General features: G+C 42.0%; 1 protein-coding gene across 1 annotated transcript in view; it reads left to right on the top strand.

Moving 5' to 3' along the window:
• The window catches only part of MEGF11 (multiple EGF like domains 11), a 451,035-nt gene that overhangs the window by 267,112 nt on the left and 156,892 nt on the right, over positions 1-27,031 (top strand). The window contains exon 9 of the mRNA XM_087707602.1: positions 639-813. Within this exon, the coding sequence (XP_087563728.1) occupies positions 639-813 (175 nt within the window). The remainder of the gene's footprint in view (positions 1-638; positions 814-27,031) is intronic.

Genomic DNA, 27,031 nt, shown 5'->3' with positions numbered 1-27,031 from the left:
CAGACAGCTGGTCATTTGCATTCTTTTAGAGAGTCATTGAGGCCACCTGGAGGTTTATCTGTGTCCTCAGGGTCACCTGAGTGGTGCCATATTTTGTCCATATTCTGGACAGAAAGGATCAGTGGTTTGAAAGAGGGGTTAAAGAGGCCATCTCTCTCAAAATTAAACACCCTTCTCATAACAGAGGGTGAGGGAATCATCTATCTCCAATCTAAAACACTGCCTTTTTAGCAGTTCCAAGAAGGCTCCACAGGAACCATTTGCACCACTCAGGTGACCCTGAGGACACAGATAAACCTCCAAGTGGCCTCAACGACTCGCTAAAAGGATGCAAATGACCAGCTGTCTGCAAGGAGTATCAATCCTTCTATTCCCCACTATCCAGTCAGAGCTGAAGAAGCTTCTTGGAGGAGAAGCAAAACGTCTTCAAAGAAAAACAAGAAATTCCAGTTGCCCCTCGGGGAAAAAAGTACTTTGGGACAACCATGACCTGGAGGACTGAGAATCTCCATAGATCTTTAGTTGGGATGTTTGTAAACACGGTGCGACATTCAACCAGCTCAGATGTTGGCTGCCAAGGACCTGGCGTTGCTTTCCTCCCTGATTACCTGATTAATCCCGGATCTCTTTTTTGACAGTTGCCATCCTCTGTCTGGTGAATGCAATTGCAAACCTGGTTGGGCAGGCCTTTATTGCAATGAAACGTGTGCGCCCGGGTTCTACGGTGAAAGTTGTCGCCTAGTTTGCCATTGTCAAAACGGAGCAGATTGTGACAGCATCACGGGGAAATGCACCTGTGGACCAGGATATATGGTAAGTCCCGACCACCTCCTATTATCATTGTTGTTGCTTACTTTATTCGTTAAACATGAAACTCAGTCAACTGAACATTCAAAAATGCATCACAAATACCATTGACTGGTGCTAATGGTTGATATGGATTGCTGCCAGTGTCCTAGGTATCAACCAAGAAGCTTCTTAAAATATATGATGTAAAATATATTATTATTATACAATTGTATCACAGCGGCCAGTTGTTTCACCGGATTTGGCATTGGTTACTAGTCGGGCCCCACCCAGGGGCCTAGGACGTTGTAACGTATTTTCGTAATATGCGTGCAGATCCAAGCAGTGCGGCTTTTTGCATTTGACTGATGGTGATTTTGTCAATTTTTAACTGTTTTAAATGTAATTCCAGTGCTTTTGGAATAGCATCCAGTGTGCCAATTACCACTGGAATTACCATTGCTGGTTTGTGCCATAGTCATTCAATTTCAATTTTTAAGTCCTGGTATTTTGTGATTTTTTCATGTTCCTTCTCAGCGACCCTGCTATCACCTGGTATTGCGATGTCTATGATTGTGACCTTATTTTTCTCAACCAGTGTGATGTCTGGTGTATTATGCGCCAGTATTTTGTCCGTTTGTGTACGGAAATCCCACAAGATCTTGACCATCTGATTTTCAGTGACTTTTTCAGGCTGATGTTCCCACCAGTTTGTTGCTGTTTTAAAATTATAATTTTTGCACAAATTCCAATGGATCATTTGTGCTACTGAATTGTGCCGATCAGTCTGCGTGATTTTTTACAGCAGCTGAGTATGTGATCAACAGTTTCATCAGCTTCTTTGCAAAGTCTGCAGTTGGCATCATCAGAGGATTTTTCGATTTTGGCCTTAATGGCATTTGTGCAGATAGCTTGTTTTTGCGCAGCCAGGATTAGTGACTCTGTTTCTTTCTTTAATGTACCTGTTGTTAACCATAACCAAGTTTGTTCACTGTCCACTTTATCTTTTATTTTTTCCAGAAATTGGCCATGCAGTGCTTTGTTCTGCCAACTCTCCATTCTTGATTTTATCACATCTTTTCTGTATTCTTGTTTCGTCTGTTGGGCCTTCAGTAGATTTTTGTTCTTTACTTCGATTAATAGATGTTCTTGACTTTCTTTTAAATAATCAGCCAGTGCATGTTTTTCTTCTTCAACTGTTTAATTAGTTGGCCATTGGGCATTTCAATTCCCTCACATGCAGTGATTTTGCCCCTTTTTATGGATACAGTGGCGCATTTTTCCATGCCAAACAGCATTGAAATATCGGTGCTGAATACTCGGACTGTGTTTGTCAATGATTGGATTTCTATTTCTGACTTTCCATAGAGTTTCAAATCATCCATATATAGTAAATGCGAAATTTTTTCAGCTTCTTTGGCTGTTTGGTAGCCTAATTTCATTTTTTTAAAGATTAGTGATAGTGGGATCATTGCGATGATGAAGAGAAGAGGTGAAAGTGAATCACCCTGGAAAATTCCTCGCTTGATATTAACCACTCCGTAAATCTCATTCCCTACTGCCAATTCAGTTCTCCATTGTTTCATCGCCTTTTGAGTAAAGGATGTAATATTTTTGCTAATGCCAGTTGTTTCTAAGCATTTTATGATCCAACTATGTGGCAGTGAGTCGAATGCCTTTTTGTAATCAATCCAGACCATATTCAAGTTCATTTTTCTGTTCTTACAATTTTCTAATATCATTTTATCAATTAGGAGCTGATCTTTTGTGCCCCTGCTCCTTCTTTTGTTGCCTTTTTGCTCTACTGGCAATATGTTGTTTGTTTCCAAATAATCCATCATGTTATCTGCAATAATGCCTGTGAGTAATTTGAAGGTTGTTGGCAAGCATGCTATTGGTCTGCAGTTTTCAGATGTTGTTCCTTTAGTTGCATCTTTCTGAATCAAGTATGTTTTTCCAGTTGTCAACCATTCATCAATTTGGCCCTTTTGTAAAATTTCATTCAGTTGCCTAGCCAATATTGCATGTAAACTGGTCAGATATTTGAGCCAGAAACCATGTAATTGGTCCTTTCCAGGTGATGTCCAATTCTTTACCTTTTTTACTTGATTTTTGACCATCTCAGTTGTTATTTCTAATACTTGCATTTGTTTGTTGCCAATGCTTTTCTCAAAGTTATGTATCCACTTTGCTTCCTTATTGTAGTCCTTTGCATTTTCCCACAATTCTTTCCAGAATTCAACTGTGGCCTGCTTTTCTGGTTTTTCACTTTTGGTGTCACCATTCACATTAAGACTTTGATAAAAATGCCGTTGGTCTGATCAAAATTGCTGATTTTGTTTATATTGGATGATTTGTGTCTCATATCTTTCAATTTTTCTAGCTGTTGCTGTTATCTGCTGTTTTACAATCTCTACATCTTCATTGATGTTTCTTGTATCCAATCTATATCTTCTGATTAGCCGATCTATGGTTTTGTTGTTTATAAGCCGTTGCTCATGCATGTTCTTTAAGTTACTAGCATCTGCCCTTAATTTTTTGACTTTTTGTTCTAATCAGATTTTCCACTTTGGCTTTGATGCTTTTTCTGTTGTGTGACTAGGTACTTTGATTTTAATGCCTAGTTCATTAGTGACTATTACAGCTGCGCTGTACATTAACTGGTTCGTTTCCAAGATGGATCCCGATTCAATTGTTGAAAACACTGCATTAACCATTTTCATGATAGGGGCCAAAATTTTCTTAGGCACAGTTTTTAGTGATGGTAAACGTTGCCTTTCCTCATTAAGCAGAAAATGCTCCATGATCTTATCCTTCAATTCTTTTTGTTTTTGAGTTAGTTCATCAGTTGGTTCAGTGATAACTGGTTCTAGTGGTGGTGGTGTTATTTCCTCCCCGAGAGCTTCTTCTGGGAGTTCTACTATAATGTCTTTAGTTGTGTCTTGAATATCAGTTATTTCTGCTTGTGATATTGTTTTTTTTGGTTTTGCAATTTGCCTGAATTTCCTCAAGTTCAACTTCACTAAACACTTTATTCTGTATAATAAATCGCCTTTGATCTGCTAGTCGTTGTTCACTAACATTTGAATCTGGATATTGTTCTTTCCATAATTCATACATTTGCTTTAAATAACCTCTTTTTTCTGGCTCTGAGTTGTAGTAACAGGCCATTATGGCACGGCTTTCATCTGCACTATATTTTTGTCGTTTTGTTGGCTGGTCCACTTGTAGCCCACTTGTCGACGGATGTCCTTGTTAACCCGTGCGACGACCGATGCGGTATAAAATTTTTATTCGTTTCTTTCACCATATTGTATGGGTTGGTGGGTTTTTTTTTATGAGGCCAGTTGCCAACCTGACCCCAACCCTCCTCCTTTCTCATCTGGGCTTGGGACCAGCAACTGCGAAGTTGTTGTTGTTGTTGTTGTTGTTGTTGTTGTTGTTGTTATTATTATTATTATTCATCGCACAGTCAACTAGATCTTGTTCAGACTGGATTTGGCATTTTTGTCTGCCTGTTGAGTCCTTCCCAAGGACTTAGGACAGACAGATGTGAGTGTTTGAGTGTGACAATGTCACAGGATGGAAACTGTTCTGAGAGACACGGAGGCCGATCCATTTACTGGTGTGTCAACTACTACCTGAAACATGTACAGTAATGACTTATTTTGTCCAGTGGCAAAGCCAAGAAGGTGGCTTTATTTTTGCAGTTCGAAGTTTTATCTGGAACATGGGAAAAAAAGACAAAGCTGTTCTTGAATTCATGACTTTTATTGTTTTATCAATGTGTAAAATATACAAGAAAATAAAAATAGAAAATTAAGGGAAGAGAAAAGAGAGGGGGAAAGAAAACATACAAGGGAGAAAAGAAGAAAGTGTTGACTTCTGACCCTTTTTAGCACAGTGCAAGGTAATATTCCCACCTCAACTTTTTACTTTTACACATTAGAATATAACTCAGAGGGATGCGGTGGCTCAGTGGCTAAAACGCTGAGCTTGTTGATCAGAAAGGTCAGCAGTTCAGTGGTTCGAATCCCTAGCGCCGTGTAATGGAGTGAGCTCCCGTTGCTTGTCCCAGCTTCTGCCAACCTAGCAGTTCAAAAGCAAGTAAAAATGCAAGTAACAAAATAGGGATCACCTTTGGTGGGAAGGTAACAACATTCTGTGCTCCTTCGGCATTTTGTCAAGCTGGACACATGACCACGGAGACATCTTCGGGTAGTGCTGGCTCTTGGGCTTTGAAACGGAGATAAGCAACACCCCCTAGAGTCAGGAACGACTAGCGCGCACATGCAAGGGGAATCTTTACCTTTAGCTTTATGTAACTCACCATTTCTATAAAACGGATCTATCTAATCGTCAAAACCAAAGTCAGAGGGTCTTTTTTTCATCACAAGCACAAAATCCATAAGTGATACCCAATGTTTTTTAAAAAAACCAATTAAATATATTCTCCTGTTTGAATAAAGCAATCAATTGAAGAAGAAGCTGTTCTGAGTAAAAGTCACAGTTTTGCAGTTGACTGGTGGTGAATTTGTCAATGTTGACGATGTTCAAATGGTGACTCAGATGTTTTGGTGTTGCACCCAAAGCCCCTTTGACTATTGGTCCTTCCTGTGCTTGCTTTTCCTACAGTCGTTCTATTTCTATTTGCAGACCTTTGTAGTTTACTATCTTCTCCAGTTCTTTCCCTTCTCTTCTGCTGCCTCCAGGTACTACCACGTCCGCTAGAGTCCTTTCTCTTTCTTATCGACAATTATTAAGTCGGGGGTATTATTTTTATTGCAGGGCTTATATGCTCCCTTTTGAACAGTGTTCTCAGCAAACGCTGGTAATTTAGGGTCACTCTAAGCTTTAGAACTGCCAGAAATATGCACATGATTCCAAGCAATGTTGTTTTCTGGGAATGAAATGCTCTGAGGTCAAAACTCATTTTTCAGCTATTTTGACCATTGTACTTTTGCTTTTAAAAAATGTTTACTGTCATTTGTCATAATATAAAATACAAATGAAAATAAAGATAATAGGGAAATGGAGAAGGGGGGGAAAGGGTAGAGGAGAGGGGAAAGGGGAGGAAAGGCATTTTTGACGCAGTAAGATGCAAAATAAAGTGACAACCTTTGGCTTTTTACTTTCATATATTTAATGAATCCGTTTGCATAACAGCGAACTAACCTAATGTTCTGACCGAAGCTTCCCAAGAGTACAAACAAACTCTTTGTCCTGACAAAAACCTCTTTTGTTAATTTATTATGAATTCTGCTCATTCACATCCAATAAAGTCTTTCAAGGGAGGATTTACGGTCACAGACCTTATCTGACTTGGACAGCTGCCAGCCGAGATCTGCAACACTTGGCAAGGAGTCCCGGAAAGTCAAGAACCAATTAAGTGAACTAATAGTCTCCTGCAAACTCCACTCCCCTTTCCCTCCTCTTTTATTTCCTCTGGGAGGGGCCATTCACCATCCACCTGTGGCCTCACTCCCAAGTCGCCCTCTGTTCTTTAGCTGTTCCCTTTGTTTGTTTACTCTGCGCATGCGCACACTGGGATCAGGCTCCAGCTGTTCCTTGCCTCACTGATGTCTGACTCCAAAGGCAGCTGATAGCTGGCATACGGCCCTGCCCCCATCTCTGCCTCCGACACAGAGCCCTCGTCCGAGCCTTCCCCAGACTCCCCAACCTCCTCACTGTCTGAGTCTGCTGCCAGCTCTGCTGGCCACTGGCAGGCCACAACACCTAATCAGCAAAACCCAAAGCCAAAAATTTCATGTTTGCTTGTTTGGTTTTGAGCAGAAACACCAGAAGCAGTTCCCAACTAGATACAAAACTGAATACATTCTTTTCTTCAATTAAAATGGTTAATTTTGCCAGCTCCACCACTTTTCCCATCCATCATTCCACTGTGAGAATTGATGTATCTTTCCATTTTTTGCGTATATGACAACTACATTGTTCTGGCTTGTTACACTCCAGTAATGATGGGGAAAAAACATTAGTCTGTTTATTTCCTAATCTCTGAATTCCACTTGCTCATATTTTTCATTCTTTCCCAGTTCCTTTTAAGGTTCATTTGGTATTGTCGTATCTATAAGTAAAATTTGTTTTTCTGAGGGGACCTTGGTGATCTCCGAACTTGGTGGTTTTCTTGCAGACATTTTATTACTCAAACCAGGTAACATCATCAGTGCTAGAAGGGAGTGGGATTTGAGCTGATGGTGTTACCTAGATGGGTAATGAAAAATCTGAAAGAAACAACCAGGCTCAGAGAGCATCAAGGACCCAGCACTCCTCCTGCCCACTTCTCAAACCCCACTTCCTTCTAGCACTGATGCTATAACCTAGTTGGATAATGAAACATCTACAAGAAAACAATCAAGCTTAGAGAGCACCAAGGCTCCTCATTTCAACCCTGAACCACAAATATCTTTTTATTGGTACTTGTTTTTCCATAGATTTTGAGCATGCTGTGTTCTAAATGTCACCTCTCTGAATTCAGAAATCCTGTAAAAGGTTTGTGTGGTCATTTTAGGGCACTTTTTCAACAGTATGATCCTAAGACTTAGAATAACTTTATTGTCACTTTAAATGTATACTAATCAGCATACATTAATATGAAATGTCATTGCATACAATTCTCAAAGGGTCAATATACATTATATAAACATGATCAATAAATAAATAAAACAAATAAATAAATAAAAATTATGCGTATAACCACATTCCCACATATACAGTATTATATGACACAGAGAAACAACAATACAATATTTTATTTAGCATATATAGACATAAAAAATAAAACATACATTTTATTTATTTATTTAATAACAATATTTTGAAGGTTCAAATCCTGTTTGCATCTATTCCAATATATAATTTTTTCCTAGCAAATATTTTCTTATCTGGATGGGCAATTTTGCTGCAACCACTTGGTTAGGGGGGTGAAGGGATTTTTGCTTTGATGATGTTTCATTTATTTTTTGTTTCTTCTTCCTATTGTTGTTGTTTTTGTTATTATTGGAATAATTTGGGGATTAGGTATGTGAAGCGACAACAAGAGCAACCTTTAGTAGCAAAATGTTAAGGTTTTAGGAATTAAGGAATCCTGTTTTTCAGGATTCCGGAATTGTCCAGGAAGTAGAATTCAATTCCTAATTTAATAAGCAGGAATTTGAAAAATCTTCCAAATTTTGTTAGTAATTTTATTTTCAGCCCTCTTTTATTTCTTTGTAAGCTTGACAGAGTGAAGGTCCAAAATTTTGAGGAAGGCAAAGCAAATTATAAAAAGAACAGCCGTGTTTTTCTGATTGCTCTTATAACAATATCAGCAGGGATCAAGCAGGAAAGTGATGCTTAATTTGGAGAGAGTGGGGATCAAGACGTAGATGCTCTAAAATACAACAGAGTTCTCAGCCTTTGGGTTATTATAAAATTATGAGAAGGGAAATAGATATTTGAAAATTACATATGTTACCTGAAAGTAAAATAGTTAACATTTTACATTCTAACTCTTTATTTCTAAAAGAATGTGGCAGGGGGAAAAAGTAAAATTTGAGATGGTGAGCCAACTGTGAATGTACCATCAGAAGAAAGAGTCAGTTTATTAGGTCAAAGTAATTTCTCTTGCAGAATGAAAAAAACTGTTGTAGTCAAATGTCAGAGGTGCCATGAGCCATTAAATCTATGCTAGGCATCCCTTCATTTGTAGTATTTGTACACTTCAGCCCCTTGTTTGTATCTTCTATTTTCTATTCCCCTCTTTCCTCCCGTGCTCTCTTCCTTCCCTTCCTTACTTTCCTCCCTCCTCCCTTTTTTCCTTTCTCCCTCCCTCTCCCCTTCTTCTTCCTTTGCTCCCTCATTCACTCCCTCCCTCTTTCTCTCTCCTTTTCTTCCTCCATTCTTCTACCTTCTTCCCTCCCTGCCTCCTTCCCCTCCTTCCTCTCCTCTCTCCTTCCCTTTCTCCTTTCCTTCCTTCCTTCTTTCCTTCCTTCGTCTTCTTCCTTTCCTCCCTTCCTCTTTCTCTCCTCTCTCCTCTCTCCTCTCATCTTCTCTTCCTCCATCCCTTATACCTTCCTTCCTCTCCTCCTTCCCTTTCTCTCTTCCTTCCTCCCTCTTCTTCCTTCCCTCTCTTCCTCATTCCCCTCCTTCATCTCCTCCCTCCCTCCTTTTCCTCCATTCTTTCCTTCCTTCCTTCTTTGCTTCTTTCCTTCTCTCTGTCTCTGAATGTATATACTGTATGTTTATGTATTCTGTTCTATATGCATACACTCTCTGTGTGTGTGTATATATACAGACTGACACATCTTTGAATCGTAGTTTTTTTCCTTTTTAATTATATGCATTCTCTTTAATTTAAAGAGATTTAAAGGTAAATCTCACTGCGTCAAATGAATGTACAGATAAAAATGACCTTCTCCACTTGCTCTGAAATGCTCAACTTACTCCTGGCAATTATCCCAAAGCATTCAAGTCCGCTTTCCTTTGGTTCCAACAAAGGTAGATCTACTCAAATCAACCTCCTCTTCTTTCCTTCCTCCTTCATCTCCTCCCTTCTTTCCTTTCTCCCTTCCTTCCTCCTTTCCTCCCTTCCTCTTCTTCCTTTCCTCCCTCCCTTCCTCTTTCTCTCCTCCCTCCTTTTCCTTCCTTCCTCCCTCTTCTTCCTTTCCTCCCTCCCTCATTCCCCTCTTTCATCTCCTTCCTTCTTTCCTTTCTTCCTTCTTTCCTCCCTCTTTCCTTTTCTCTTTCTCTCCTCCCTCCTTTTCCTTCCTTCTTCCTTTCTTCCCTCCCTTCCTCTTTCTCGCCTCCCTTCTTTTCTTTCCTTCCTCCCTCTTCTTCCTTTCCTCCCTCCCTCATTCCCCTCCTTCATCTCCTTCTTTCTTTCCTTTCTCTCTTCCTTCCTTCCTTCTTTCCTTCCTCTTCTTCCTTTCCTCCTTCCCTCTCTACTCCCTCTTTTTCCTTCCTTCCTGGCGCATGCGCTCACATTTGCAAACCGGTAGTTAAAGTAAGTGAATCCCATTCCTGGTAAGGATGGATTATATATCCCTAATGAAGTAGGTGAGGGCAGAACAACTAGTAAAAGACAAATTTACTTTGTCTTTCTAATATCCATTTGAGAAGAGGTTGATTTTGACTCTCGGTCAAGTAAATTGATTCTCTCAAGTTGCACATGAGTCTGAAGGGCGGGAGGGGAGGGAGACAGTCCTTCCAGAGTCCTCAGTGTCAAGGGGAGAACAGACTTCGGACCATAAAAGTCCACTGCTTAGCAACCCAAACACTTTCTCTTTTATTTATCACATATATATGCCACAGCAATAAAAATGAGTCTCGGCAGTTTTACACAATATAAGAGAGCACTAAACCATCCAGAGTACTTGAAAATGTCTAAAAGTATCATATTATAAAAAAATATTCAACATAGATCAATACAAAGAAAGGCAGGGCAAGATCCCATGTACAACGATAAATGGAATGATCTGCGTGGGACGGAGATAGGAAATTTCCAAATGAAGTAAATAAATATTTCTGGTTTTTGCATCTTAACAGAATAACAGAATAGAGTTTGGAAGGGACATTGGAGGTCTTCTAGTCTGACCCTCTACTCAAGCAGGAGACCATACACCATTCCAGATAAATGGTGGTTCCATTTTGATCTTAGGAATGAAGAAGGAAGGGAAGAATTATTGCTGCATTATTGGGCTGAGGAATTGATTAGAGCAGCTTTAATTAAGAGAAAGAAAGTACAGCATAAAGCACCATTGATGGAAGTAATAGTGTGAACAGAGAAAAGAGGATTGTTTAGGTTATTTGTCCATATCTCATCCCACTCTCTTGTGAAGGTTGATTGGCAACAGAAAAACAATTAGCTACAGGAAGTTCTCGATCTGCAACCATTCATTCAGCAACAGTGTTTTGCATGTAGAATTCATTTATTTCCCTACTGGTTTGCAAATGTGAGCATGCGTGTGCTTCGCTTGTGTGCACCGTGTCTATGCATGTGCTTGGCCTACCATGCATTTGCTGTGATGCACACGCAGATTGCACACATCTGTGCAGCTTGAAAATGTGCCTAAATAGGATGGTGTACAGCCGGAGCTGGTAAGCAGGCCCACCTGGAATTTCCCTTACTAGTTTGGACAAACCGGTCCAAACTGGCTGGATACAGAGAGCATTCAAAATTATGATGAGCAAATGGTGGTTATGACAGTCCTTGAAGCCACCCCATCATCACACCTGGACAATTGGCAACCAGCTAACATTTCTTCCTTTAGTTAGCTAGTTATCATATTTTTCGGCGTATAAGATGCACCTTTTTCCCTCAAAAAAGAGGGTGAAAATCTGGGTGCGTCTTATACACTGAATACAGCATTGTTGGCCTTCCGAAACCTCGCCCCCTTCGCCAAAATGGCCATGTGTTGCCTTTAGGAGGCTTTCAGAGAGCTCCTGGAAGCTGGGGAGGGCAAAAATGGGCAAGAAATGAGCTGTTTTTTTGCTTGTTTCTGCCCCCCCCCCTGCAGCCCCTAGGAGCACTCTACAAGCCTTCTAAAGGCTATGCATGCCCTTCTTTTGGCAAAAAAACGGCCCATTTTTCAAAAAAAAACCAGGCCATTTTTGCCCCCCCCCCCCCCACAACCCCCAGGAGTAATTTGCAGGCCTCTCAAACTCTCTGCATGCCCTGTTTTTCACAAAAAAATGAGTCGTGCAGAGAGTTTGAGAGGTCTGCAGAATGCAAAAACTTTTTTAAAAATTTACCTCTTCAAAATCTTGGTGCATCTTATAGTCCGAAAAATGCAGTAGTTTGTATCCCTCCATTATTTTTGGAGAATAGTTTGACCCCTTCCTCTCTGTGGCAGCCCCTCAAATATAGGAACACTTGCTCTTCCCTGGGAAATCTTCTTCTTCTTTTTTTAACCTCTTCCAATCATTGAATATTAGCTGCGGAGCTTGAAACTGAGGCCTTCCTCACATTTTCTTCCATGAAGAACAAAAATAATAATCCAGAGTTTCGAAGTAAAACTCCCCCCAAAGGTTGATTAAGTTCTACTGGCCCACTCTGAAAATAACATTTCATCTCCCACTAAAGACCTATTTCCACAATGACATTTAAACAGCTCGGTTATTGGAGATGGCAGCATAATCACTGAAGCATATTTAGGGATTAGTTGCGTTGCACTCCCACAATGTACAATAGTCTCTGGCAATTAGTCCAGGAAGAGTCGTTAAGATGGGAGTCACTAATTTATGGCAGCGGAAGTGTCTTTCTTATCCCCGGTTTCTGAGACATTGTCTCAGGAGAATGGGGTTATGGAATTCTGGGAGACCTGCTGGCTTTCAGGAGTGGATGAGGCTCCTACAGTAGAGGACCATAAGCCATGGCAAAGTCACAAACAGGAGAAAGTGATTAGAATAGAACAGAGCTGGAAGGGACCTTGGAGGTCTTCTAGTCCAGCCCCCTGCTCAAGCAGGAGAACCTATACCAGTGATGCCGAACCTTTTTTGGCTCGCGTGCCAAAAGCGAGGAGGGAGCGCAGGTGGGAGCGAGGGTGTGACATGCCCATAATGCTATGCGCACAACCACACTGTGCATGAGTGCATGACCAGTGGTCCTCCCCATTTTTGGCGTGCTTTTTTTGCCCTCCCCTGGCTCCAAAGGCTTTATAGGAGCCTGGGGAGGGCAAAAACAGCCTCCCCCGCCCTCCCCGGAGGCCCTCCAGAGGCTTCAGGAGCTTCCCTGAAAGCCTCCGGAGCGCGGAAAACCGACCCTACGGGCAAACCGGAAGTTTGGGAACGGACTTCCAAGGGCTAAAACCAAACCTACAAGCATCCTGGAATTATTTTCTTGAACTTTCGGTTTGCCCATAGGGCTGGTTTTTCACGCTCCGGAGGACGAAAAATGGCCTCAAAAGAAGGCCAGTAACGGTTAACCTTCTTGTTGTTGCATGCCAAAAGCACCCATGAGCACCTGCACCCATAATGCAATGCACGTGCGACACCTCCTTGTACGCCCCACCCCCTGTGAATGCGAGTGTGTTCTCCCTGCGCTCCAGCCAACCCCCGGGCATACATGTGCAACACCCCTCCCCCCCGAGCCCCATTTTGGGCCTAGTAGGCCTACTAGCAGCCTGCTGGGACCAAAAATGAGCTGCGGGGGGGAAGGAATGCATGCAGGTGCGGTGGAGCTGTGCTGGAGTGACGGCTTACGTGCCCACAGAGAGGGCTCTGCATGTCACCTGTGACACTCATGCCATAAGTTCGCCATCATGGGTCTAGTCTCTTCTTAACTCAAAAACAGTATGTGCAGCAGCAAAAAGAGCTAAATATACAATCCCGGGTTGTATAAACAGAGGCATAGCATCAAAATCACGTGAAGTATTAGTACCGCTTTACAAAATCCTAGTAAGGCCACACCTGAGATACCACAACCGATTTTGGTCCCCAGACTACAAAAAACATGTTGAGACCTTGGAAAAGGTTCAGAGAAGACAAACTAAGATGATCAAAGGCCTGGAGACTAAACCATAGGAAGAATGGCTGCAGGTTTGGGTCTGGCTAGTCTAAAGAAAAGAAGAATTAGAGGTTTATTGTACAATGATAGCAGCATTTCAGTATTTGAGGGGCTGTCCTAAACACGAGGAGAGCAAATTATTGTCCAAAGCACCAGAGGGAGAAGCAACCTGGAATTAAGGAGAAACTTCCTAACACTCCATCACTGGAGGTTTTTAAGAAGAGACAGGATAGTCACTTGTCTGAGATTGTATAGTTTTCCTACTTGAGCAGGGGACTGGAATAGAAGACCTCCAAGGTCCCTTCCAGCTCTATTCTGTTCTGTTCCGTCCCATTCCATTCCATTATTAAAAACCTTCAGTGATGGAGCACTCACGATTTCTGGAGGCAGGCTGTTCCACTGGTTAATTGTCCTCACTGTTAAGAAATTTCTCCTTAATTCCAGGTTGCTTCTCTCTTTGATTAGTTTCCAACCATTGTTTCTTAACCTGCCCTCCAGTGCTTTGGAGAACAATCTGACCCCCACTTCTTTGTGGCCACTCTCAAATATTGCAACACTGCCATCATGCCATCCCCTAATTCTTCTTCTCTCCAGAGTAGTCAAACCCAAAGTAACAGAGCTGAAATCCCTCTCAAGGCTCTTATCTATGGTAATGGTATGTGAGGATGACCTTGGAAGACCCGGTGAAGAGATGCTGCCTAGGAAATGTTCAGATAAGAGAAGGAGTAGCCTGGAGCTTCATCGGGGGCAGATAGAGAGACTTGGAATAGACACCCCACCACTTAAATTCTCAGAATGTAAAGGAGATGGTGGGGGTTTTGTACTTTCAAACCTGCAAGATTAATGTCAGCCTCCCAGGTAGAACAGAATAACAGAATAGTTGGAAGGGACCTTGGAAGTCTTCTATTCCGGCGGTCCCCAACTTTTCTGGTTTGGTGAGCCAGTGGGAGGTGGGGAAAAGGGGATGGTTATGTGTGAGCGGCAGGCACACGCATTTCAGTGTTGGGTTCTGGATCCCGATGCAACCATTATGGTTGCAACGGGGCCTGGCGTCCTCAACATGAATGCATGCGGCGCGCACACGTGTTATACCTTCCAGCAATGCCTCCGCGATACTCCAGCTGCTCGGCAGAGCGTCACGCGGGCGCTGTACATGCCATGCGTGTGCGCGGAAGCGGTGAAGGCTTTAAAGGACAGGTAAGAAGCTCGGGTGGGCGGATGGGCCCTCCAGAGCACCCTACCGGAATGGTACCTGGTGCTCTGAGCAGGCTGTGGTATGCCTGTACCAGGGTGTACCACCTGCAACCCACCACTGATGCATGTGCAGCTCCATTTGTGTAAGTGCACTTGCCCCCCACTTCTGCAGCGCAGTGCCAAACAGGTATCAGGCAATGGCCTGGAGGTTGGGAATCCAAATATTGGAAAATGGCTGTCATGTCACCCCTAGTCCTTCTTTTCATCAAACCAGACCGCAGCCTCTAACCAAATAAGCTAATTCTACTTTATGGTGAGGTTACATGAACAGAATCTTGCAAGTGTAAAAGTCCAAATCACCCATTGTCTCTTTTACAACTTGAGAAGCCTCTTTCTCCATCCATTATGCAGCTGTGGGTTAGGCTGTCTCTTAACTGTTTCCTAGAAGCATCTCTTCTCTCTCTCGCAAGGTCATTCCCACATATCGTCACATTTACTTAGGGACATTGCAGAACCGGGCATCTGATATGTCCATTATCCCCACTATGCACATTCCAGCAACCCCAAAAAGACTAGAATGATCATTTGACCATTGGGACTCACAGCCTTGATTCCAGACAGGAGAATGCAAAGAATTGCAGGCCAGAGACGCATTTGGGATGATAGAGTTAAGTCTAGTGAGGTGTCAGCAGGACAGTTGATGAAGCTTGGTAGAAATCGTACACGTCCCCATCGCCACAATTGAGGAAAATCCTCAGTGACGACTCACACCCTGGTCAGCCCCTTCTTTACCCTCCTGCCATCGGGAAGGAGATATAGAAGCATAGGCAGCCACACTAACAGGATGAAGAACAGTTTTTATCCGTGGTTTGTCAGACTCCCAAATGAAAAATAAACCAACAACAACATAGTATGACTGACCTGCGGGACCGGTGCAATGTGCAATAAGTTCACACGGTGCAATAGGACTGGGGGTTTGTTAGCAGGATTCACTGGGCAAGGGTATCAGGGTTCCAACTAGCATCCAAAAGTAAATCAGAGTCCAAGGCAAAGCATTGCTCAAAGTTCCAATTTATTAAGAGAGCCATGTTGGCACATCTGGGAAAACCTGAATTTGAAAGCTTCCCGGTTTTCCCCACCCAGTTGAAAGGTCAAGATCTTTCCCCCACAGCCACAAGTCCATCACATGGTCCAATCTTCCACTGGCATGCTGGCAGTTCCATCCATCCAATTCCGGTCAGGTGCAGAGGTGCAAAAAGAAAGGATGACCTTGGCTTTCTAGAAAGAATTTTGTTATGGCTACATATCATCTAACTCCTACACCCCCCCTCCTGTTTTCCCACAATAGAAAATGCATAGTAGAATAATAGAAAGTGTTGCAGGCCAAAGACCCAAAAGAAAAGATGGCTGCAGGCCTTTTGTCTTTCACTGTGGGTTGTATTTTGTTGGGGGGGGTGTGTGCATGAAGGGAGGCTCAGCCAATCTCATTGTATACATGTTGTGCTTGACAATAAAGGTTTGGTTTGAACTGAATTTTCCACTGCTCCCCACTTTTAGAGGAGCCAAGCTGGCAAGGAACTGAGAAGTGGTGGGGCGGTGTTTCTCAGCAGAAGGATCCATCTATTCTACATGCTTTATTTTGGTGGACCAAAGCACATCTTTATTCTGCCTGCTTGCACGGATTAGTCAATTATTGCCAGTCTTTTTAATGCTGTTCTTTAAATTATTGGGCTGGGGTGTTTTTTTTTAAAAAAAATCCTTTTTATTATATTCAAATGCACAAGGCTATAAATAACTTTAAAAGGCCTTTTAAACTCCAAAAGGCATCTTTGTAGACAGATTTTTTAATGGTGTCAGATGTTTAAATATCTCTAAATCTGGATCTTCTGCTCTCAGCCCACCCATCTGGACAGCTACAAATGCTTTGAATAGAATGAATGAGCTGGAAGGAACCTTGGAGGTCATCTAGTCCAGCCCCCTGCTTAGGAAGGAAACCCTATTCCATTTCAGACAAATGGTTATCCAATCTTTTCTTAAGAACTTCCAGTGATGCAGCGTTTACAACTTCTGGAGGCAAGTTGTTCCACTGATTAATTGTTCTAACTGTCAAGAATGGAATGGAATGGAATGGAATGGAATAGAATAGAATAGAATAGAATAGAACAGAACAGAACAGAACAGAACAGAAAAGAAAAGAAAAGAAAAGAAAAGAAAAGAAAAGAAAAGAAAAGAAAAGAAAAGAAAAGAAAATATAGAGAGTGGAGTGGAGTGCAAGAGAAGAGAAGAGAAGAGGGAATGGTATGGAACAGAACAGAACAGAATAGGGAAAGGAATGGAATGGAATGGAATAGAATAGAATAGAATAGAATAGAATTCAGAAGGGATCTTGGAGGTCTTCTAGTCCAACCTCCTGCTCAAGCTGGAGAACCTATACAATTTCAGAGAAGTGACTGTCTAGTCTCTTCTTTAAAAACGACAGTGATGGAGTGCTCATGATTTCTGGTGGCAAGCTGTTCCACTGGTTAATTGTCCTCACTGTTAGGAAGTTTCTCCTTAAAGAATGAGGATTGAGTGCTGGACAGTTCTTGGCTTTAGAAGGATGCTGGAAAAGCAAAGAATATCCCAAGTCTTAGTCTGTTTTTCTGCAATTTGGACTTCGCTTTAGAGGCACAGAGACTTGCTGATTTTTTTAAAAAAAAACTCTCTTATAACTATAATCCAGCCTGTGAGTGACTTTGCCTGTACCTTAAACAGCATCATCCTGATAGGAGAGAAAGAGAGAGAACGATCAGCATATTTGGGGTGAGTAGTTTCAGGAAAGGTAGAAAGAGAACAAGCAGAGCTAGCTGGAGAATTCTGAGAGTTGAAATCCACAAGTCTTAAAAGTTGCCAAGTTTGAAGACCTCTGTCTTAAAGGATGCTGGCTGGGGAATTCTGGGAGTTGAAGTCCACCCTTCTTAAAGCATCCTGGCTAGGGTATTCTGGGAGTTGAGGTCCACTTATCTTAAAGGATGCTAGCTGGGGAATTCTGGGAGTTGAAGTCTACTCCTCTTAAAGCATGCTGGCTAGGGTATTCTGGGAGCTGAAGTCCACTTATCTTAAAGGATGCTAACTGGGGAATTCTGGGAGTTGAAGTCCACCCATCTTAAAGTGGCTAAGGTTGAGGAACACTGCGCAGAATCAGCTTGGATCAGATAAAGGCCGGTGCCACTTGCAGAGAGTCACAACCATAAGCAAATGAAGGACGTGGCAGTACTAATTGTGAGATAGTCACAGCTATGTTGACAGGTGGGAAGTAACTCCAGCAGGATTTTTGTACCTTAGAAAGGACATTTTTTTCCCTCTGAGCAAACTCATTTTTAATTCTTAGCCGCAGCCCTCTGCACGAAAGAAGTTGGCTGCGTGTGCATAAATGCATTTTGATTAGTGACATCTAAGCAGCATTTGTAAAGTTAGGGGGAGGCAGGAAGGCGTGGGCTCCAGATCAATCTGTATTCCGAAATGTGCCTGCGTTGAGGTCAGCAATATAAAGATTAGGAGTTCAAATGCTTCTCGTCTTTAATTTTGCTTCTGCCTGATGGAGTTCTGTTTATCGCTTGCCTTTCTCTTGAAATAAATTCCAGTTGCTTTCAAAGGGACGGAAAGGAAGAAGAGCAAGGCCTCCACCGATAATTTAATTCAAAAATATAATTTAAGAAACAGCCATTTTCATTCAAGGAGAGGAGGAAGAAAAGCCAAATTCCTATGCAGGTAGTCCTCGACTTACAACCACAGTTGAGCCTTTTTATTTTTAAACCTATTTGTTCGGCTGGCTATACTTTGACATCTTCTGCCCAATGGTAGAAGTGCAAAGAGACACTGACCAGGGTGTGAATCATCTCTGAGTATCTTCCTTACTTCGTTAAAGCAGCGAGACCTTACGATGTCATCCACTGGTGTTAGAGGGCAACCAGTGATTTATTGTGCTCAATTGATCACTCTCTGTAGTAGTAATACCTTCTCACCTTCCTGAATTTACTCTATCTTTTTCTCTTCTGCTTCTTTTCTCAGTTTATATGCCAGGCAGCTTCCTAATTTGTTGGCAAACTCAAAATGTCTTTGTTTTGCATTGCTCAATTTTGTTTCTATTTCTAACTGTCTAGTTAACATAGACAGTTGCTAGGGTAGCAGTTGAATTTGGTATGAAAATTTTAAGTCGGTTAACATCTTCTGCAACTCAACTGTTTTTTTAAAAAATTTCATCCAATGTCCTTAGAATCTTTTCGTGAAATAACTATACATCAAATAGAGAATTAAAATCTCTATATATGATGTAGATTTAGGAGATGGGCTATCTCCTGCATTTAGGCTATCCAGTCCTCAGGAATGCTTGTAAATTTTGAATTTACCCTTCCAGTCCATTATGTCATCTTACTTCATCTATGAAATGATACTTATGAACAACAAGTGGATATCAAGTTGACACTAGTGGTGCAAATCATTTTGCTTGCACGCTTATTTCGGTATCAAATCAAATCTTTATCATGGTCACAGACCAGAATAAGAGGGACAGAATGAGAGAGATGGATGAGAGAAGACATGATAATTATGTCACCGGTCTGACTAACAAACCCAACAAACGTAGACACTCAGGAACTTTGAAGTCCCAAAAGCAAAACTTTATTACATAATTTCGGCACTGAAGAAAGCAAAACCAACTCTAAATTTTCCCGCCGAAGCCTACATAGTTAAGAAACAGGTTTCATTGTCTCCTCCTATGGAACAGGTCGCATTGTCCAGTTCTTTTGTTTTGATAACAGTCCATCTCCTGGCTGCCACTTGCAGAAGTGTCCTTGGCTCTCACGGTTGAAGTCTGCAGCCTCTGCATTCCATTTCACCCTTCCCTTCCCCCAGTTTTTTGGCAAGTTGAAAAGCAATAATAGTCACAAGAAGCTTAAGCGTTGATTTCAATCTTAACAAACTGCCTTCCAGTACTTGGGGGCAGAGAGAGAAGAGGAAATTCACCTGTACCCCAAAGCCCTGAGAGCAAGACAAGAAGTAACAGGTGGAAGATAATTAAAGAGAGAACCAACCTAGATGTCAGCACTGGTTGTAACTGTGGGAACATGGGGGGGGGGGGGAGATAGAGATAACTGGCGGTGGAGGAGAGTTGTAACCAAAATAACATTCCTTACTATGGGAGCCAAATGTCAGGGTTCCAAAAAATGCCCGCAACGAAATAAAACTCCAAGGCTTGCGTTTCCTCAAAGTTCCACTTTATTAGAGATGTCATGCTGGCACATCTGGAAAAACCCAAATCTGAAAACTTCCAGGTTTTCCCACCCAGTTGAAAGCTCAAGATCCTGCCCCAACACCCACAAGTCCATCACATGGTCCAATCTCCCACTCCCACGAAGACAGATTCCTCCCATTCACATCCGACCAAGTGCAGAGACAAAGATGACCTTGACTTTCTAAGAAGAATGTTGATATGGCTACATATCACCCAGCTCCCTATATTCCCCCTCCCACAGTAGAAAGTGTGGCAGACCTGAAATCCAAACCAAAAGAAAAGATGGCTTGCAGGTCTGACACCAAGGACATCCCCACCAGGTGTTTGGAAGGTGTGGACCAAAGACAGCTGAAGGAGGACTATGACCTGATTGGACCATTGGATGGACGTGTCACCTGGGGGGCAAGAACTTTGGGTTTTGATTAGAGTGGGGAAAACCTCTTGTCCTTCAGAGTTGGGTTTTTAGCAGCTGTGCCAATATGGCATCCCTAATAAATTCTTATTTTGAGGAAACTCCAGGTCTCAGAGTTTTGATTTCCGTTGGGTCTGTTACTTGAAACCCTGACACCTAGAACTAAGGAGAAAGCTCCTTGCAGTGAGAATAATTGATCAGGGAACGGCTTGCCACCTGAAGCTGGTTTCCAAGAAGAGACTGGATAACTATTTTCCAGGATGTAATAAGGTCTCCTCCTCAGGGAGTTGACCTAGAAGACTGCCAAGGTCCCCATGAGCCCTCTGTTGCTATGATAATTTTAAAATGTGTGTGTGTGTGTGTGTGTGTGCGCGCGTGTGTGCATGTGCATGTGTGTGTGCATGTGTGTAAGTATGTGAGTATGTATCACAAAGTTAAAAACATGTTTAAAAGCTATAAAACTAATTTAAAAGAGATTAAAATAGAAATAAATCAGTACAAAAATAAACATAAATGCTAATGTATGGCTAAGTGAAACTATCATAATGCAAAAGGCTTTCAACTAATAAGTCAAATCCTCATTAAGGCTGGTTTGAGGCACAGGTCACCTTCTGATGGAGTTTAATCACAGCTGTGCAAAATCTGGCAATCTTGCATATGATATTCCGTCAGTATGCAAATGAAGCTAATAAGCCAAGAGAAAATATAAATGTGAAACATCTTCTAATTTATTCTGTTATGTTAAGAGGCTGGTTGGGGAATTCTGGGAGTTGAAGTTCACTCACCTTCAAATTGACAGTATTTGAGAGGCTGCCATAAAGAAGAGGGGGTCAACTTATTTGCCAAAGCACCAGAAGGCAAGAAGCAATGGATGGAAACTAATTAACTTAGAATTCAGGGGAAACTTCCTAACAGGGAGGACAATTAACCAGTGGAAGAGATGGCCTTCAGAAATCGTGGGTGCTCCATCACTGAAGGATTTGAAGAAGAGACTGGACAGTCACTTGTCTGAGATGGTATAGGGCAGGGGTATCAAACTCAATTTGATTGAGGGTCGCATCAGGGATGTGTTTGACCTTGGTGGGCTGGGATGGGCGTGGCTGGGGTGGGCGTGGCCAGCTTGACATCACTTGTGTAGGGGGCACCTGTGGTGGCCTGAGCACTCTGCCAATGAAAATGGGCTCCCCAGCTCCATTTTGGCTGCAGTGACCTCCTGCAACCTCCTGTGAGGGAAAACGGAGCTCCATTTTTGCTGGCATTGGCACTGCGGGGCAGTCCTTCACTGCTTCGAGGGCGGCCCTGCAGGCCAAATCTAAGCACCCTGCGGGCTGGATCCAGGCCCCAGACCTTGAGTTTGACACCTCTGGTATAGGGTCTCCTGCTTAAGCAGAGGACTGGACTAGAAGACCTCCAAGGTCCCTTTCAGCTCTATTCTGATTCTGGTCCTGACAGTTGTAGTATGGCCAGGATCCCATGATTGCCGTCTGCAACCTTCCCAGGCAGCTTCTGACAAGCTAAGTCAATGTGAGGAGATGGATTTGCTTAATAACCTCATGGTTCACTTAACAACTCAGTGATTTGCTTGGCACCTGAAGTTGGCAAAGAAAAGTTGTAAAGTTGTGTGTGACTCACTTAACAACTGCCTTGCTTGGTTGGTTCCAATTGTGGTTGTAAGTCAAAGACTATCTGCTTAACCAAAATAAATAAAAGTAGCAATCTCTGAAATCATTAAGAGCTAATTTACTTGCCCCTGAAGCTGACCTTTGCCTACATAAGACTTCAATCCTTGCCTTCTTCATTAAATGATGGGTTCTATAGTTCCACAGGGCAGAAACCCTTGGAAAATCAGAAACATTAGAAATTTGGGGTGGGGGGGGAATATTTTTTCTTAAAATATCAGGGATGATATCCCTCGTTTGAGGCTGGGATGTTTCGCGGCAAATGTAAAAGAATTTGATCCAATTAAACTTTTTTTGGTCCCTTGATGTAATTGCAAATATACTCTTAGCAAAAATTTGCACTCATCAAAAGAAAACACAGTTGGATCCTAGAAAATGGGCACATTCAACAGCGCTTGAGCGTTTTTATTCTATAGTTAATATGATTCACACATACACACACACACACACACGGAGGGGGGAAAAGGGGAGGGTGGGAAAGAAAGAGAAAGGGAGGGGGTAGAAAGGGAGGGAGAGAGGGAGGAAGAGAAGGAGGGAAAGAGAGAGGGAGAGGGAGGGAGGGGGAAAGAAAGGGAGGGAGGGAGAAAAGGAGGGAGGGAGAAAAGGAGAGAGGGAGGGTGGGAGAGAGAGGGGAAAAGAGAGGGAGGAATAGGGGGAGGGAGAAAAAGAGAGAGAGGGAGAAGGAGGGAGGGGAAAGAGACGGAGGGAGATAGGGGGAAAGAAAGGGAGGGAGGGGAGAAAAGGAGAGAGGGGGGAAAGAGAGTGAGTGAGAAAGGGAGAAAGGGAAAGAGAAAAAGAGAGCGGGGAGAGGGAATGAGAATCTTTTGGGGTTCTTTTTTGTAAAATAAATTTGTCTATTTTATGGGCTATTTTTGCTAGCAATTACTAGCGTAAATTTTATTCCCTATAACTTTGGGATTGGTATTACAGCACAGCAGCCATCCAATTAAGTTGAGCAGTGCTTGCAAAATGACACACAAAAAGGGAAGCTTCTAAAAACAGTCTGCTTTTCACTTTGTGTATTATCTAAGGACATCCGAGAATGATAAGATTTTTAAAAAAGCAGGGCAGGATGTTGGTGCATTCAGTGTTTCAGCCAGGAACAGTTCCTTCCCACCGTTGCTGTTTAACCAGCCGCCTGTTTGGTCTTCTGATGATGCTTGCAAATAAAAGCCACTTTGGGCCACCAAGGGGAGGAAGTGTGTTCATACTGAAATTTCACAAAGCAAAAGATTTCTCTGTGCTTTTCAGAAAACGAGTCTGGTAGAGAAAACAACGCAATGAGGAAAAAAATACTTAATTTTAGCAAACCTGTTTCCCCATCCATTACAAATTTAACGTCTCTCATTGTTGGTGTTGTGGAGGATGGGATGGTCTAGATAGCCAGAACGTTTCACAAGAACAGGTTCATCAAATTTGTTAATCTGAAAGTGCTGCTAGTCTTAGTGGACAACTAGTTAAATAAGAGCCAGCAGGATACAGCAGCAGCCAAAAAAGCCAACGGAATGCTAAGTTACATTAACAGAGAAATACAATCAAAATCCAGTGAGGTACTAATACCACTCTATAAAGCCTTAGAAAGAGCTCACTTAGAGTCCTGCATCCAGTTTTGGTCACCATGCTATAAAAAAAGATGTGGAGACTCTAGAAAAAGAGCAGAAAAGAGCAACCAGGATGATTAGGGGACTGGAGGCTCAAACATACAATGAACAGTTGCAGGAACTGGGCATGGCTAGTCCAGTGAAGAGAAGGACAGGGAAGACATGATAGCAGGGTTCCAGTACTTGAGGGGCTGCCACAAAGAGGAAGGGCTCAAGCTTTTTTCCAAGGCACCCAAAGGCCAGACAAGGATTAATGGATGGAAACTGAACAAGGAGAGATTCAACCTGGAAATAAGGAGGAATTTTCTGAGAGTGAGAACAATCAACCAATGGAACAGAAGTTGCCTTCAGAAGTTGTGGGAGTTTCATCCCTAGAAGCTTTCAAGAAGAGATTGGACTGTCCTCTGTCAGAAATGGTGTAGGGTCTCCTGGTTGGGTGGGGGGTTTGGACTAGATGACCTCCAAGGTCCCTTCCAACTCTTTTAATCTATCTATCTATTTCAGGAGTTTAGACGAACCCCCATTTCCTAAAACCTCTATACTGGTAGCCTTTGACTTAACATTCATTTAGTAAAACCATTTGAGGTTGCTGTGGCTGTGAAAAAAAATTCTTATGACTATGTTTAACAGTTAGGATCATTGCCACACTTATGGCCATGGTCACATGATCAAAATTTAGGCACTTGTCAATTAGCATGTCGTTATGGCTATTGCAATGTCCTGGGATCATAAGTTCACTATTGTAACCTTCCCAACCAGCTACCGACAAACAGAGTCAACGAGGAAAGCCAGGTTCATTTAACAACTACATGATTCACTTAACTGTGGCAAAAAAGATCCAAAATGGGGCACAACAACTGCATTGCTTAGCAATGGAAATTATGGGCTCAATTGCGGTTGTAAGTTGAGGACTATCCTGTGACTTTCATCAGAGGTCAAACTATTGTTTTCTGAAAGACATCTTCCAGATTTTTAAGGGAGAATAATTTCAATATATAATGTTTAAGGTAATAAAAAAAGGAATACTAATTGGAAGATACTGAAATACTAAGCATATTGCCCCGCATCAGTGGTGGATTGCTCCCAATTTGGTCCGGTTCAGCCGAACAGGCAGTAGCAGTGGCAGTAGGTGCCGCCCCTCCCCCCGCCCGGATGCTTCTGCGCATGCGCAGAAGTGTTGTGCGCACGCAGGAGCACGCCCAAAACAGTAGTAAAAATATTTGCAACCCACCACTGTCCCACATGCTTAAAAGATGGAGGTTATTGAATATAATTTTCACAGTAGCTATAGGAGAGAATATACTGTATACCCATGATAGCAAACCTATGGCATACAGAGCCTTCTCTGCATGGACATGAGCCGTCGCCCCAGCTCACTTCTGCCATGCATGTGTGCATTCCTCCCACCAGTCAGCTGGTTTTCAGGTCTCTGCTGCGCATGCGTGAAAATGAGGTGCATGGGGAGATGCGCGTGCATGTGTATGGAGCACAGTGCATGCACGGGGTCACATGCATGGTGCAGGGTGCACATGGGAGTCACACATGCATGCACAGGGGCGGAGCATGTGGAGGAGGGCATACACGCATTGTATTTCAGCACTTGGTGCCAAAAAAGGTTAGTGTATAGTGAGCTGTTCATCCTTGATTTAACCCTTTTAACCATATATTCACCCACCGATCCCTGCGTATATTAACCAAGGTCTTTAGCCCATTTTATGATGCTTTCTCTCACTTGTTTTTTCTTCTCTTTCATATTCCAATCAAAATGTATACATTTTAGCAATAATGTGACATCATCTGAACCCAGCTCCATTTGAAATTCAGTCTCACGTTGACTGAATTTGAAACCAAATGCTCATCTATCCACTTGAAATCCTTCTAATAATTGTACGTATGAAAACCATTGATATGAATATCTTTCTACTGCCAGTTCTTTTGTCTTTAATTCTACATTCCCCTCGACAAAATTCTAATGTGCCAGAGTGAGCCAGCCATTTATGTTTAATAATCATTTCTCTTCTATAAATTGTTTTCTGGGCTGAATGCCACTGAAGGATTTTCTGGCACAGCCTAAGTTTATATCTGTTCCATAATCTTGGTACGGCACATCTCACAAAATGATTTTTAAAATCTACTTAGCTTTATCGTATCCGGAGATATCCATACCACCCAAATCTTAAATCATGGCCTTTGTTAGCAACCTCCATTCTTTCATCCAAACCAAGCATCAGCCCACAAAATATCATTTCAAATCAAGGAAGTCGAAACCTCTTCTTATTTTGCATCTGATAACACCTTATATTTAATTTGCTTTTTTTCCTCTTCCACATAAACTTAGATATATATATTATTTCTGCCATTATTTAAATAGCGCATCATATGTCACAATTGATCCGCCTCTCTGCTCTCCAGCTATCCATCTTTTTGGTTATCATCATATGGATGTATTCTCATTCGTGACCCGTCAAAACCGCGGTCCACTAAAGCGTGCCCGATTAAAGCGCGTACCTGACGTCATCAGCAGCGCGACAAATACGACCGCGGAGAAAAAAGGGCGCTTTAAAAAGCGCTTTTAAAGCAAGCCGATTCACATAAAGGTAAGGGTTAGGTTTAGGTTTAGGTTTAGGTTTAGGGTTAGGGTTAGGGTTAGGGTTAGGGTTAGGGTTAGGTTAAGGGTTAGGGTTAGGGTTAGGGTTACGTTAAGCATTAGGGTTAGGTTTAGGGTTAGGTTAAGGGTTGGCGTTAGGTTTAGCGTTAGGTTAAGGGTTAGGTATAGGGTTAGGTTTAGGGTTAGGTTAAGGATTAGGCTTAGGGTTAGGTTTAGGGTTAGGTTAAGGATTAGGCTTAGGGTTAGGTTTAGGGTTAGGTTTGGGGGGGTTAGGTTTAGATTTACGCGTTAATTTTAAGTTTACCGCTCACAGCGTGCTGTTTTCGTCGCGCTGTGATGACGTCAGGTACGCGCTTTCGTCGAGCGCGCTTTAGTCTACCGCGATTTTGTGGTGGAACCATTCTCATTGTGTTTCTTTTTATTGTTTATTTTATTGTCCTGTTATTTTACTTCTGTTTAAACACCTTCCATTTTATTCCTTTTTATTATTGTGACCTGCCTTGAGCAGCCCCATGGCAAGATAAGTGGCAAGTAAATTTTACAAATAAATTTTAAAAAGTCATGTCTGAAATAAAAATAACATTCCACGCAAGGCATTCATCTTAATCGCAGAAATTCACCCCAGTAATGCAAATTGTGTTTTCTCTCATCTTGACATGTCTTGTTTAATTTCATTGTATGTCTTCCTATAATTGTTTTGAAAAAAACATAGAATTCATATTTGTCATATTTGTATCCAAACATTTTCTGTTCAACCTTAAAACCCATATGGTTCCTCAGTTCTGTTTAACTTTTGTGTCTTGGTATATCTTGGTCTTCTGTTTATTGATCTTAAAACCTTCAAGTACATCTAACATGTGTCTCATGTAGGCAAATTATTTCTTGTTTTAATTTTTTTTTCAAATTATCATTTTTGTTCTCTTTTGAGGGGTGTTTGCTCCATTTATATTCCACATTAAGCATTTGTTATCCATAAT

Source organism: Thamnophis sirtalis, unplaced genomic scaffold (assembly GCF_051295495.1).
Source record: "Thamnophis sirtalis isolate CommonGarterSnake01/CBP01778 unplaced genomic scaffold, rThaSir2_p1.2 scaffold_2, whole genome shotgun sequence".
Lineage (NCBI taxonomy): Eukaryota > Metazoa > Chordata > Lepidosauria > Squamata > Natricidae > Thamnophis > Thamnophis sirtalis.
The sequence above is the reverse complement of the archived record's forward strand: the minus strand, read 5'-3'. Positions and strand labels throughout refer to the sequence as shown.